The 15,905-nt window shown below is 38.7% G+C and overlaps 1 protein-coding gene across 11 annotated transcripts in view; it reads right to left on the bottom strand.

Annotated features, from left to right (window-relative positions):
- ANK2 (ankyrin 2) overlaps positions 1–15,905 on the bottom strand; it is a 242,099-nt gene that overhangs the window by 35,926 nt on the left and 190,268 nt on the right. For all 11 annotated transcript variants that reach the window (XM_065686177.1, XM_065686190.1, XM_065686159.1 and 8 more), the window contains 5 exons: positions 10,334–10,558; positions 7,297–7,451; positions 6,162–6,373; positions 5,106–5,310; positions 3,940–4,036 (listed from right to left, as the gene is read on the bottom strand). In XM_065686177.1, the coding sequence (XP_065542249.1) occupies positions 3,940–4,036; positions 5,106–5,310; positions 6,162–6,373; positions 7,297–7,451; positions 10,334–10,558 (894 nt within the window). The remainder of the gene's footprint in view (positions 1–3,939; positions 4,037–5,105; positions 5,311–6,161; positions 6,374–7,296; positions 7,452–10,333; positions 10,559–15,905) is intronic.

The following is a 15,905-nucleotide window of genomic DNA, read 5'->3' as shown; positions in this document are numbered from 1 at the left end:
GAAGACCAGCGATATATAAAATCATAGAATCACCTGAGTTGGAAAAGACCTTTAAGATCATCAAGTCCAACCATTACCCCAGCACTGCCAAGGCCACCACAAAACCATGTCACTGAGGGCCTCATCTACACAGTTTGTGAACACTTGCAGGGATGGTGATTCCACCACTGCCCTGGGCAGCCTGTTCCAATGCCTGATCGCCTTATCACCCTTTCAGTGACGAAATTTTTCCTAACATCCAATCTAGAACTCTCCTGGTGCAGCTTGAGGCCATTTGAGCTTGTCCTGTCACTTGTTACTTGTGAGAAGAAACAAACCCCCACCTCATGACAACCTCCTTTCAGGTAATTGTAGAGAGCGGTAAGGTCCCCCCGAGTCTTCTCTCCAGATTAAATCCCCCTAGGTCCCTCAGGTGTTTCTCATCAGACTTGTGTTCCAGATCCTTCACCAATGCCACCGCCCTTCTCTGGACCTACTCCAGAACCTCAATGTCCTTATTGTAAAGAGGGGCCCAGAACTGAATACAGGATTCAAGGCGCAGCCTCACCAGTGCCAAATACCGGAGGAAAATGTATGTATTTCTGTATCGAAGCCATACTATATTTTGAAGACCCTGAAAGGAGATGTGTCCACATCTGATTCCTACTACCCTTGCCTCACAGAGTTACGATCATCACTGACTCACTTTTCATTGTAGTTTCTAACATACTGTTTTACCAACAGCATCTTTCTAATGCACACACCAGTGGATCCCAGTCTGTGACACATGTAAAAGACAAATAAACACGTTCAAAGCAATGGAGAAACATTCCTGGAATAAATTACTTGCTCTGCACCGTGTGAAACCAGGAGCTGCTACTGCTATTTCATTTGGGTACCACCATGACAAAGAAATACTTTAAGATTACAGGGTAAGGTCATAAATTGTCTGAGTTCACTAATACAATTCTTACAAATGAGCATCTGCCTCTTACAAAGTATTGCCAGTGCACGTGAATTGGAATGAGCCACCTCAGAACCTGCCAAACTTACACAGTTACTTAAGACATACCATGGATGTTGCAACGCAGGCTAGAACTTCAGCTCCCAGAACAGGTCCTTTTCTACCAAAAACTACGTTCCTGTTTACTGAAAAGTATAGGTTCTTTAGCTTTCCTTTACACCATTCAAGCCAGGACAACCCTGCCCACTAATATCCATTTACAGATTTTCCCTATACCTTTGTCAAGAAAACTGACTTGTTATTTTGCAAAGATAACAACTTTTCACTAAAATAATTTTACTTCTCACAAATTGTAACAGTGGAAATGCACCAAGCATTTTACAAGGAGTAACATGTATTGCCTTCTTTTTCAGATATCATTTAATTTAGTTTCTCTGTGGAGCTGATGACATTTCTTTTAAATAAAATTCACTGTGTGGGTGGAAAGCAAGCTTGAGTTTGACACCCGTAGGATGGAGATGGAAGTCATGAGAGGTCAAAGACACCCCAAAAGCTGATATAACCGACAGGGGGCTTATTACTTACAGTAGATTACATGGTATTATAACCCACAAAGCATACCTTTCAAGTGTGATTTATCTGGTCTTACTCATCTGCAGTTGAACAGTAATGAATTTCATGCTGTGCTTATCTTCAGAACATTTAACGAACACATTGGTTAAAAAACAGGCTGGTGACATTTGAAAGAAAGCAAGTATGTTTGGTACATCAAGACCCTGCAGAGTGATACTTTCCTTTACATGTGTGGGAGAATTACGCTATGCTGGACTCAAACTGGAAAGGCTACATCGTCTGAGAAATCACCATATGCTCAAATGATTTGCTGACATACACTAGGAGCTAAAAAGCCCAAACAGATACTAATTTTTTAGAAAAGCTGCAGCTCAGAAAATGGGAAACAGCTATGCCTCAAATTCTGCAGCTTAACTCAGGTATTTTAGACAAAATTATCTCTTCCCCAAGCTCATTTTGGACTGCGTTTGTCTTATGAATGAGAAAATTGTTCTGAATCATTAATGATATAACTACACATAAACAAGTTAATGTGAATAGCAGTCAGGAACCAACTGATTCTCAGCAGCACGCAAGGGCAGATGCATTTTCAGACCAGTGCACAAGTGAAGAAATTCAAGTGAGCTTGTCCTTCAGCAAAGAAGGTAATAAATTCTTTGACTGTAAATACATTAACAAATCCCATTTTCTTTCACAGCATTTAAAACAGTGCTTTTGTTAAATCAGACTGTTGAACATTCATTTAGAGCAAAATGAAGCTGTGGAACCCACGAAAATCTCTACCTGTGACCCTGCCTATAATAGAAAGAGACCCTATATAATAGAAAACTAGTAACAGCAATAAGTTCTAACATGATCATTAGGATTAGGAAACATCCACTACTACTATGGATTGTAGTTCCCTAAACTGTCACCCTCTTTCTGGATGTATTTCATGTGTAGCCCTGCTAGGAACTTACTATTTTAGGGACTTTGACCTCTCAAACTTTGAATCTAGTCTCCACATCCGTTTCTTAAATTCATTTCTAATTTATCCATTTAAACAGAGCACTGCAGGTAGCAGATGAGAGCTAAAATGCACTTTAGGATCTCCCTCTTGTGGACACTGCTGTTAAAGAAAAATATTCAGTTGAACTGAAAAGAAACGTACATAAGCAAAGTATCCAACATAATGGGAAGAAAGCCATTTCTGACCTGAGAAAGTATAGAAAAATAATACCCTATTTCACTTATTGTTACAGTTACACTGTAGATTGGACTGCAAGAGCTGAGCTCATGTTAACATTCAATAAATTATCTCATTAGATAGCAAACCTAATATAATAGGTTTATAACTGCTCTGGACACTGAAATTGTGAACTCCAGGAAATTCATTGATTTTCATGGGCAAGTTTTCGAAGATATGTGTAACCATTTGCTAGACTATACACACTAAATGCAATACTTTCCAGGTCATGGACTGCAGCTCCTAACACAAAGCAAGAGACTTCTGAGCATTTCTGTGATATCAATCACCCATAGAGTCCAAACTAATATATATATATATACATACATATATATAATTTTTTATATGAAATTCTGTTTTCAGAAAGACAGCAGTTGAATTTCATCACTAGAGCAGGTGGTTAGAAGAGATTTTACAGGCTTTTCTGTTTGATTTCTTATTTGTAGGATATTCTGGAAATAACATCTTTTCTAAGATGGATGCTGAACTACCCAAATAAGGGATTTCTGTTTCCATGGAAATTTGAGTATTTCTGCATCAGGGAGACAAGTGGTATTCAAAATGAAACCATTTTTTTTTTCTAGCTACCTGAAAATTGAACTGTCTCTCATCAGGGACTGTAATGATAGCACAAGGGGTAATGGGTTTAAACTGAAACAGGGGAAGTTACAGGTTAGATATAAGGAAGAAGTTCTTTACTGTGAGGGTGGTGAGGCACTGGAACAGCTTGTCCAAAGAAGCTGTGAATGCTCCATCCCTGGCAGTGTTCAAGGTCAGAGCCTTGGGTGACATGGTCTAGTGTGAGATGTCCCTGCCCATGTCAGGGAGTTGGAACTGGATGACCTTAAGATCTTTTCCAACCCAAACCATTCCATGATTCTGTGATTACTATTTAAGAATGAAATGAGTATGTCATTTCTAGGATCATGGCAGGTGGTGACTGCAAAGGACCAATAGCTGAGATAAAAATAACAAAGACATCATTTTCTTTCTACAGCCAGTAAGGACTGCACAGCTCTGGTATGTAATCTGTCTGGGCTAGGAGGCTACAAAATACCTCGCCAATTGGTTCACAGCATAAACAAAGGATCCATGTTCCTTCTACTACATCAACTAGTAGGAAGTACTTGTTGGGAAAAACAAAAAGATAAAAAGACATACACTTGAAAGTAAGACTCATGTTTTGATGCATAGGTACCTGGCAGACACATTTGTTGTGAAGGAAACACATTCATTAACAAATGTCAGTGGTGTTGTTCCAGTGATGTCTTCCCACTGGGCAGGGGTGGTTCCTCCTGAAATGACATTAAAAAAACAAAATGTTAAATTAAAACCCAGCGAGTCTGCAACTTTCTTGCTTCTAAAAATATCTTATATTCTTTTGAGTTTTTAATTCTTATGAAACCAGAAATAAGCTCAGATGTGTCTTCTCCTCAGGTTCATGTTGTTCCGCTAATGCTAGTAGGATCATACAGGATTCCCATAAGAAAACAAAGCTCCCGAATGATTTTCAAATGTCTGTCTCGCACAACAGTTCCAGAAACATTAGAAAAGGATGAATTTAGAGGGAGAGATGTAATTTTAGAAATTACTTTTGCTTGTTCTAGACTCTTCACATCTGCAGGGCAAAATTGGCCCAGATATAATGCAGTTAAACTCCCTTTTGAAGTTTTCTAGAGGATCCTTGCAGATTTACTGTCCCTCCAAGAAAAATGCTCGAACTCCTCTGTATTGAGGGGACCATTCCCCTCTATTTAAATGCAAATACTTTTTTGAGGGTGACATGTTGTATTTCAGCAGCCACCTAACATCTTTGTATCAGAAAATTGTAAAGGCATGGGTTCTCTGGAATGACTCATGGCACATTTCAGTGTGTAATGTATCTTATGTTGGATCAGTATTTGAAATCAGTTTGAAAATTAAGAAAGATGCTAACTTCTAAACAGAATAAATGTGTGCAGCTCATTTCCACCTTTTAAATGAGACTGAGACGCTCAACACTTTGGAGTTATAGCAAGTACAAAGTGTTTAACTCCACTATTTTCCTTGAAGCATACTGCAACATTATGTCTGCATTACACTTACGCTGCTAGGCAGAGGTATGTTGGATTTCAAGAAACAAACTGTAAGGAAAATGCAAAAAACCCAAGCCCAAAATCTATGATTATATTACACATTTCTTGTTAGTCAAAACAACAAATGTTATTTCTCCTATAAAGGAATTGTTTGGAAAGTAATTTATTTTCACAGGCTCATTCATGTTTTCACCAAGATTTCCACGTGTACCATCAGTGTAACATATTCAGCCCACAATGACCAACAATTTAAAGATGAAGATAAAAAGCTCTAGTATTTGCATCCTACCTGTTATGCTGCATAGTAGCCTTAAAGTAGGTGTGTCACCTCCGTAACCATTCATGATCCCATCGCTGGAGGCCTTGGGGATGGGAATGGTCATCGTGATGGGCTTATGGAACTTCCTTCTCCTGGGCTCCAGCGTGACTATAGGACTGAATGTAGCCTTGTTGCCTAAAATCTTCTTCATAAGTTCAGTATGCATAGGTTGAGCCTTTCCAAAACAAAAGGCAATAACAGAATAGGCATTTGAGAACAGTTTAATGAGTATGTAAAGAACCGAGTCTGTATATCGCCATGAAACCCTTAAGCTTTTACACTAAATGGCACCATTTCACTTGAAAATCTGCAGCCAGAACAACTGACTGCTAGTGAGAAGGGCAGACCTCCCTTTCTCAATTTTCTCATGCCTCCCTCCTCTTCCTATCCCCTTTCTTGGTGCTTCTGAGACCCTTTACAGTATTAATTTAATTCACTTAACCAGTAGCAAATGACTTCCTTGTCACCTTTGGGGTTTTTGTCCACCTTAGAACAAGCTTTGGGCTATTTTAATTATTCAACTATTCATAGGGGATTTCAGCAAGGACAGTCTCCTGGCCAAGGTAAGCTTTGGATGTGGGCAGCAAGAGTCGGGGATGGAGGTAGGAGAAAAATTTCCCCCTCCTTTAGTAATTAACTGCTAGCCTGCTTTACTTCACACTGAGAATCTGTAGCTTTGACCCAATTATTACAACACTTTGTACTTCTCTGATGCCTTTCATAAGAAGCATTTAATAAATTATTCTATGACCTGTTACGTTAATATCATCATCGACTAAATTGGGTGCTGTTCCCGAGATCATATAGACAGTTAACAGACAGGAATATTCAAAGCTTTGGCTGTTGAACAGAATTTTTTGTTATTATTATTTTTACTAGAAGCATTCTAGACAAAAACCTACAACATCATAAGCTGAATAAGGTGGATCTCCATTCCAAAAAGGTGATTTTACATGGCGGGGGGGGGGGGGGGGGGGGGGGAAGAAGAAGAAAAGAAAGATAAGCCCTGTAGTTGTTTCTCTGTACCTGGAGGCCAACGCGAATTCTTTTGGTGAGAGCCCCTTCTGGGAAGACTGCCTGCACTTGTGGTACAACAGTGCTGCTCAGCACACCGCCCTCTGGTCCGATGAGGTTACTGTCCTGTTTGATCCGGGATACCACTGCAAAGTACTGAGGGAAATCTCGGGTGATGATGCGGCAAATACGTTTCTTCTCAAGCTCCTCTGGGGTATCAAGTACTGAGGCCAAAAGAGAAGATGGTCAGAAGACAAGAGTTTTGTACAAACAATACAGTGTATTTCAAAGTGCGGTCAAGCTTTTCACAGTTTAACTGCAACTTACAAAACTATTTTGTCTAGAAATCAAAGAGGAAAAGGAAACATATCCTAGTATTTTAAGTTCAGATAAAACAGAGAAATCAAGAAAGGAGCAGATTAAGGGAGCTTAAGACAGCAAACTCAAAACACTTTGACAAAATCCCCCAAATTGGTAGGCAAGCAACCAAAGGGATTGGTCCAAGCCCCTTTCTACTTCAAGTGTTTACTCCATGGTCTGGAGTAGCATCAAGTAAACTAAACTCCAAATGAAAAAGGTACCGAAGTCTGAGTTCAACTCTAAGTATTGAGTTGGCTGGTTTACTTTTGGAACTTTTTTTGTTAAAAAAAAAACCACCATCAAAACTAGTAACAAATTCTGCAGATCCTAGACAGCTCAAGGCCATTCTGTTCCCTCCAAAAGCAAGAGTACCCATGACTGACATTTCCTCGCACACATGTAGCTGCTTGGTAAGGATTAGTATGGTAATTGACTTATTTTGGAAAGATGCTTGTTAAGGAAGCTTTTTGTTCAACACTAAGAAAAGAAGCAGTAAAAAACATAAGTGTAGCATCTATTCTCAACTTCGTGATGGTGGATTTTGTTTTGTCCCACTACTTCAGCAGAGCACGCAAGGCAAGCACAAGCATGCAGTGCATCTGCTGGCTTCTATATTGAAAACATGATTACACTCTAGTGGGACTGAAATGAAGTGTCTGGAGAACATAGTGTCAGAAATACTAGGGTGGTCCAAACATGAGGCGCTAAATAGAATAAATGGTAGAAGACTATGACCCCCATTTACAGAAGAAACGTGGAAGCAGAAGAAAGAAGTCACACTCGGTACCTTCATCCATCCCATTCAAGATTTCGTTCAGTTCATCTTCAGTGTATTCACAGAAGTGCTCCTTCCAGCTGTCCCCATTCTCACTGCGCAGGATCACCAGCTCTCGCTCTCTCCCACGCAGAGCAGCAAAATGGGGAATCTCCACAATCACAGGCCTGGCACAGCAACACAGCACATTAAATGCACGTGGGAGAGAGGAAGAAATAGGATTAACAGCCACTCTATTCGGTCTGATACAAAGTGACCTGGAATTCTACCTGTTAAACTGGAACGCTTCCGTATTATCCTAAATGAGTAGGTCACTAACACACACTAGATTTTTACAGGGACCCAGTAAATGTTGAAGGACAGATTAAAAAGTGCATTCACCTCTTTCCATAGTGTGAATGATATCTGGTAAAATAATTAACAGAAAATTTAGTAATTGTTTTGAAAATTCATAGAAAAACTCATGCTCATTTTAGTTGTCACTACTGTCTGGGTTAACCTGTGCAACTTCATTTCAAAGAGAATCTACTGTAATGTATATGAATAGTGAGACAAATTCTGATCTCACACATACTAGTACAAATCAAAATAATTCATTGCAACTGGTGGGCTATTGCATTATGTGCCGATTTTACGCATTATGTGCCGATTTTACTTCTACATATTACAATGAATTTATTCCTGGTTTACACTCTGGGAAAGATAAAGGAGGTCTGAGGAGATTATCTGGGTTTCTATTTCAGTATAGGAGATAAGAATTAGCCTTGTTGCCTTACAAGCAGATGTCAATATATGTATCAGTGTATGTGCCACATATATACAACACCTGCACATATTTCTAGATCTATATATACATACACATATGTACTCTTAGAAATAAGAGAGAAAATACAAATGTATTTGTATATACACTTCTCTAATTAGAGGACTTCCACAGGTTACCATGTACATAGTAAATGTCATGTGTTCTATTATGCTGGTGCTATCCAACATATAAGTTGGTAAAAAAAAAATTAAAAATTTACAGTAGATTCCTTTTTTCTGTCCCAATCCAGGTTGCTTTGCTACAGACACCAAGCACGTAACTAGGAAGATTTCATGCCAAAACAAAAATGAAGGCCACAGTACTTGAAGAAAAAGATACAAACATACCACCAAAACAAAACCACATATCACAAGGGTTGAAAAATGGTCAACTAAGGGTTAGGTATACAAAACTGCAAATGATAGAAAGAGATAATATCATGGGCATAATGACATAAAAAAAATCATATTGCAGAAGGAGGAGGAGAATGGGGAGGTCAGCATCCATCAATTTGTTTCGTCTCTCCTACCCAAGGAATTTGGTCCCAGGAGGCCCCAGCTGAAGGATTCGGCTGACCAAGCTTTCCCCCTCATTAAGTGGGGGAGGAGCCGTAGGCAGATGAAGTTTACTGAGTACATCCAAAGCAGCAGTGAAAGAAAGAACATAAATAAGCTTTATGTATTTTTTGTGCCAGAATGCCAGTGCCACCCATCTGGTCCACAGAGTGGAATTAGGCTGTACACTGAATACAGTTTCATCCTAGTGATGATAATTTGGTGATGAGCAAAATTAGTTTCCTTGATTTAGGATATTTCTTGCTTATGGGAAGGCAAAGGAAGTCTTGGCAGTGAACTCAATGGGAACAGAATTCAGACCTTAGAATGCATCTCTGTAAACAGTGCAGTAATTTTCTGATTTCACTGCCAGCACAACATCTAGAAAGACTCTTGCAGGAAGATCACAGAGATCTGAAAATGAATAAAACTATGCTATGTCTTTCAGGTGAAACATTCTCATCAGGTAGAAGAATCATTAAAAATAAAATGGGAGACACTCTTTAAGATCAATTTGTGTGAGACAAAGATAATGGTAAGACTAAAAGGGACAGCACAACATTTCTTCTGCTCTTCTTCTTTCTTTCTACTTCTCCTTAAAAATGACCTGGTGGTATAAAGCATCCAATTAATAGCTTGTTTGCTGTTACTTGTGATATTAAGAGCTAACCTGTATGTCAAAAGGAATGGTTGGCGTGCTCTTAGCATCACATTTGCAGTGTATTAGAACTGCTCTTGCTTTTTAACCAGATTACAGGAACAATGAAATAGCCACGAGATGTCTTGGGTATGTTCTCCTTTCACACTCCATAGAAATGCAGTAGGCAGTTAAAAGCAACCGATCACCTATTTTCTCTCCCTCAGCTCAATCTTTAACAAAAGCACTAACAAAGGTAGTGGCTCTGATGACTGCCCATTACAACACGATTTTAAAGCAACTGATTTGTTCCTAAATGGACTGTAACTATTCCTGTTTACAGAGTCACTTTTTTTTTTACAGTTCCTGAATGAAACTGTTTATTGTGATAGAAGGGGCTCCTTCAATCATCCACTTTTGGATGCCACAGTTGATAGGAATAACAGTTGGTAAAACAAAGTGTGGAGGACTGCTGCTTTCAGCTGAAAATCCCTGCAACAAGCTCACCAGCAGCCACAAATCTGATCTTTCTATGGGATTTGCAGCATAGGACAAAAAAGACAGCCAAAAAATTCCAGGGTTGTCCCATTGCTTAATTTAGCAATTTCAACCCCAGAAAAATCAAAGGCTCTGTGCTTCCCTGATAGTCCAATTTACCAGTAAAACTAAACAAGTCTCTAAAATATGCAGCAGTTACTTGTGTTGCACATGTAGCAGGCTTTACATTCGGGCTTTAGAGCAGCGCTGTGCTAATCATGCCGTAGATGAAGATTATCGCCTGGCCGCACAGGGTCCTTTCCCACTATAATACCACATAGTTCTATGCAAGGAAGCACAGTAATCTTAGTGCTAGTGGTTAAAATACCTGTTTTCAAAGGAAAAGGCATAAAAGCTTTGTGAATTGTCAACTAACAACTGATTTATATTTCACACAGATGGTCTGTTACCATATGTTACAAGCATCTTTTCTGATAAAGGAACCATTTCAGTACAACTTGCAAACAGACAAAAATAGACTGAACATTTTCCATTAGGCCAGATGACAGCCCTTACCCAAGAAACTGAGCACCAGAAGGTCCCACTTCAATCAGGCGGCTGGCCAGACCTTCACCTTCCACCATAGGAGGCATGGTGGCCAGTCTGTGACGTTTCACCAACCGGCAAGTCACTCGTGTTGGAGCAGTGCATTTCCGTGGAGGAATAATGATTCGGAGTCCATTGTGTCTGCAGCCTCTCATGGCACCCCCACGAGCATCTACCATGAAACTAACTAGGAAGCTGAAAAATCAGGGGGAAGAAAATTAGATACAAGCCATATCGAAGTGCCTTTGGTTACTTTCCACTTACGTAACAAACTACATATGTACATATCGCTCTTTCTCAAGATGTACAATTTGAAAAAGCCTTTCTCCCATGTGAAGCACAAAATCATGCTAAGATAATTTATTAGTTAAACTAACATCTGCTATCTAAGAGCTCTTCACAGAAACTCGTATTTTACAGTGCTGCTGTTGGGACAAATACCAGCAGTCACTAATAAATGTGAGCACATGTGTCTCTACCTATTAGAGACAAAGTCAACTGCAAATATCACTACTCTGTACTTGCATGCATCTCCACTGTAAATTTGGCACTCTTTAGTTATCTTATTGAAGAATATTATTTATGACTCATGGATATAAAGCCAATTATGACTGGAGGGATTGTTGGGGTTTGGGGTGATTTTAAGATATCTATATGATGTTCTAGTTATTTACTAAACTATAATTTCTAACAAAAAATGGGTTTGGATTTAAAAAAAAGAAAAACAACATAAAATTTCATTACAGAGCAGGTGGATACAACTCATATTACATGAGTGGAGCTAGCACCTATTTATGTAAAAAACCAACCCATCCTTACTGTTTGCGGGCAAATTTTGGATTTTGGTGACAGGACAATACCTGCAGTCACTATATAAGAAGTTCATTTATGGATTTTTGTCTTTCTGCATTACTTTCCACAGCAAGACAATGTCCCAATGGAAAACTTAGAGATGCAGAAAACCATCTTTAGAGAGTCTTCTTATTTCTTTCTTTTTCTTTAAAAGGGAGAAAAACATTTCATGAAATTTCTTTTGTCCTGAACTTTTAATAGTGCCATATATAACCAACAGGTAGATTTTGACAAGTTTGTTACAAAGACTGGGGACATTCTTGGGAAAGGTGTAGAACTACTTCAATTTCTTTTATTATTTTTTTAAACTGATTCATGACTTAGGATCATGCCTGATGTGGGACGGGAATGCCAGGTTGCTGGAAGTGAAAATAAGAGTAGATGAGACAGAAGGGTATCAGGCCTACTTCTAGCCACTAAAATAGAATCATCACACTGGGAGTCACAGAAATGCTACTGAAGGATCTGCAATAGAGAAAAGCCCTTATAACATGAATAACAAATATAGGTATTTTTCCACTGTTCCCTTGACCGTTCTATGCAACAAACATTGCATCCATTTCTTGTCCACACAGCTACAAGTAATTCCGCATGCTGTAAAAACACAACACTCAACACACCGTGCAAATCAGAAAAATGGGTGATGGAAAGGAGCCACAAGCACCAGTCAGAAGCACATCATGCACCATGGATGCCAGTCTTTCTCACACATGCAGTCTCCTATTCTACTGCCATTCATATACCTCTAGGTTTTGTTTAGTGTAAAAGTCTGGGTAGTACAACCACTATCTCATTCCTTAGAGGTTGGTGTTTCTGTGGTTTTAACAAGGCGGGGGGGGGGGGGGAGAGAAAATGAAAACATATTCTCTGGGGATTATCTGAGAGCTTGGAAGCTTCCTTCACAAAACACACACTTTATACATATTAAAGCACAGATGAAAGAAGAGCTTAAGAGATACTAAATACTCAATTGTTGCAATAATACTGTAGCTTTATCAAAGTGGTTCTGAATTACATTTTGGAGAATCGGTCCAAGTTTCTATTATGATGGATGCATTTAGAGGTAGTTAATAACGGAGTACTGGAAGAAGAGTTTCACATTTTGATGCTAATACTAGGACCAAGAGAAACACCACCCCTACAATTACCCAAACCTAACGAGTGCACTTACTGAATTAAATTAACATTCACATTTTTCATTGTGTAAGATGTCATGAATACAATTTTTAGGATTCAGTTATTTCCATTATTGACATACTACTCAAGATTGCATACTTTAACAACTGGATAGCCTTCTTTTGCTGTCCATCACTGAAATATTACTGCTAGGTCATCTATCTGTCTCATGTCCTTCTTAGCTGTCCCCCCATGTGTCTCAGCAATGCCAAAACCATGGTTAACTGCTAGAAGAACACATAAACACAAAAGGTAAGGGTCCAAATCAAATAATCTCCCTTCTGAGCACAATAATGGGTTCCACTGCTTTTAATACAATCCTTTTTCTCCTTGTAGTGATTTCCTTTCAGACTAAGAGATAAGCAGAGTGCTGAAATTATGTTGCCGTCTCATAAAGCACACCTTACACACTTCAACAATTAAGATAACCAGCTTGAGGCATAAAGCCAATATAAAAGCTAAAGAAGCAGGAGTACTCTGATTTTGACCATCTGTAACAAACTTGTATCTCACCTCATGCACACCGTCTTACCCTGTGTACTCACACCTGTAAAACTCAGGATCTAATACAGATCAACTAAAATTGAAGAATGGCATTTGTCTCTAGCAAGCACTTGAGACGAAGAGGGACAGCTCTGTGTGTTCAGGCCTTAAAGTTGCAACTCTTTCCTTCAGCTCAAGTTTACTGAATGTGCTGGTGGGTCTGTCAGTCAATCTATCACAACATCTATCAGTAATCGATCACTGAAACCAAGCATAGCTCCAAAGAGTAGAAAAGCAGGCCAAGGTAAGTACCACTGGAAAGTGGACATAAGAAAACAGAATAAAAACAGTAGGGCATTATTATTCAGGGTAAAAACATCTGTTTCTATCATAAGGAAGGTCTATTGTATTTACTAAACAATGGGACACAATCTGGCAAACAGAAGTGTTCACCACAGTATGCACCAAAAAATAGATTGTGCTATCACAGAAATAGACTCCCAGATGAAATGGGGGACTCCTGAAGGGCTTTGTGACATCTTCAACTGCCAGACAGCAAATCCAGACAAACACAGAATTCTGTGAGGACAGCACAGAAAGATTACTGCCAATTGCCACACTAGATATGGAGAAGACAGTTGACAAAAACAGCTATACACTATGAAATTAAAAAAAAAAAAAAACAAACAAATTTTGGACAACTAGCATGAATTAGTGCAAAAGAAAGAAACTGAAGGGCAAAATTCCTCAGCTCCAGAACCATGGCATGAAAGTCTGAAAGAACAGTATGTTGATACAGGACTTGTAAAGCTGACACAAGTATAAAAATATGTTCTTTTTCACCATACCACCCTGTTTATTTCCAGACCATTTGCCACATTCCTTTTTTCATCCACTTATTTAATCCAATTTCCTCTTCCCTTTTTTTTTCAATCAGTACATTTCACATACTTACTGCTATACAATAGGGTCAGGCAAATAATTAGTAATAAAGCATTTTCTGAATCATAGCGGCCTCTTTTTCTGCCTATCTCCTACATAACAGGGCATCTGGATGATGACATTACTGTTCCAGGACTAGGAAAGCTTTGGCCTTTTGAAGGACTGTGTATATTAACATGCAAATAATCTATACAAAACCAACACATGACATAAAACATTCTTTCTGAAATGTCTATTTAGAAAAGTAAAAAAATTGTATGACTAATATAGAGGAAAAGTAAAATGCACATTAATAATTTTGTTGCCCATGCACACATGCATTATTTTTCCTCTCCCTAATGTTTCTTTGGCCAGATGTTGTTAAGTGAAAAGGCTGACATAGGAAGAGATTGTACTCGAACAGACAAAACTAGCAGGAATAACTAGTAGATTAAGGCATCACTCTGGGAAGTGGCACATTATCACAATAAACTCCCATGGTCAAAAGACAATAACACCTAATTCTAGCATATGAATAACCCTAAAATCATACAGACTCCCTGAAGCTTTGTTGTGTGCTGCATGCAGCGAGCCAGTGCTTTGCTTTAACATCCCTGAGAGGTACCCATTCAATCTTTGCATCGGTCTTCCCTGCTCTGATTTCAAACTTCCTAAAGTGCCTCCTTCTGCCAAGGTCACTGGGCACCCCCTGCTAATGCCAACTTTCTTGTGCAAAAACTTGACTTTTGGCTAAGTAGGATATGTGGATCATTCCATGTTTTCCAATCACAGGAAGAACTACTATAAGAACTGCCAACAACTATGTACAAAGAATGAAAGGGAGAGGGCTCATTAAACAGAAATGCAAATGGCTGTGAAGAGTTCAAGAGGAAAAAAAAATTAAAAAAAATAAAGGGATTAAAGGGAATCAGAAAGCTCTTGCAGGTTATCACTAGAAGAGGAGAAGAAAGAGGGCACCCTAAAAGTATTAGGTTGCTAAATGTTCCTTACATACTTTTATGATAATTTATTATAATATTTAAAATACAAAAAGAAAGAAAATTTAAAAGAAACTAAAATAACTTATAGGAACTTCATGTAGATATAATAGCTACGATTTTCAAATGAGGTTAAAGGTAGTTTAATAGGGGAAGGAAAACCTCAACAGAGACTAACTGGCTGGGAGAAATGAAGGAAAACTGAGAAGAGGGCAAAAAGTACAAATAGGAGAAAATCTTTGGACAGCTGATAAGTAGGAAAACATTCTTGTGAGCCCTTTAATACAAAGATGGACAAAATAACTGAACTGATTGACCAAGCAATGCATCAAAATAGCGTGTACTTTCCATCAGCAAAAGTCCATTTCAGAAGATGTTCTAAATGTCCTTCCTGTAATAACTATATATACTGGAAGCATCCTTCTTTAGCACTGATTTCAGCTTATCTTGGCAGCCCATGGCAAGAACTTAAATTTCAATTAAGTGATGATTCAAAATCAAAGCAGATTATTAGCTAAAGCAGCAAAGTCAGAATTTGTATGTCAAGGGAAACCAGGGCAACACCACAATGGTCTTTCTCAGCACTCTTTTAAAGAGAATGAGGGGTGAATAGGGATTCCTTTTCTTTTCTTTTCTTTTCTCTTTTCTTTTTTCTTCTTTTCTTTCTTTTCTGTTTTCTTTTCCTTTTCCTTTCCCTTTTCTTTTCTCTTTTCCTTTCTCTTTTCTTTTTTTTTTTCTGTTTTCTTTTCCTTTTCCTTTCTCTTTTTCCTTTCCTTTCCTTTCCTTTCCTTTCCTTTCCTTTCCTTTCCTTTCCTTTCCTTTCCTTTCCTTTCCTTTCCTTTCCTTTCCTTTCCTTTCCTTTCCTTTCCTTTCCTTTCCTTTCCTTTCCTTTTTCCTTTCCTTTCCTTTTTCCTTTCCTTTCCTCTTTCCTCCAGCCTCTGGGAAAATCGAACGGTACAACAGGCTGTTAGAAACTACACTGAGAGCAATGGGTGGTGGGACTTTCAAACACTGGGATACACATTTATCAAAAGCCACCTGGTTGGTCAACACCACAGGATCTGCCAATAGGGCTGGTCCAGCCCAGTCAGAACTTTTACATACTGTAGAAG

Source organism: Lathamus discolor, chromosome 1 (assembly GCF_037157495.1).
Source record: "Lathamus discolor isolate bLatDis1 chromosome 1, bLatDis1.hap1, whole genome shotgun sequence".
Taxonomy (NCBI): Eukaryota; Metazoa; Chordata; class Aves; order Psittaciformes; family Psittacidae; genus Lathamus; species Lathamus discolor.
Note: the sequence above shows the minus strand (reverse complement) of the source record. Positions and strands in the feature narration are given on the sequence as shown.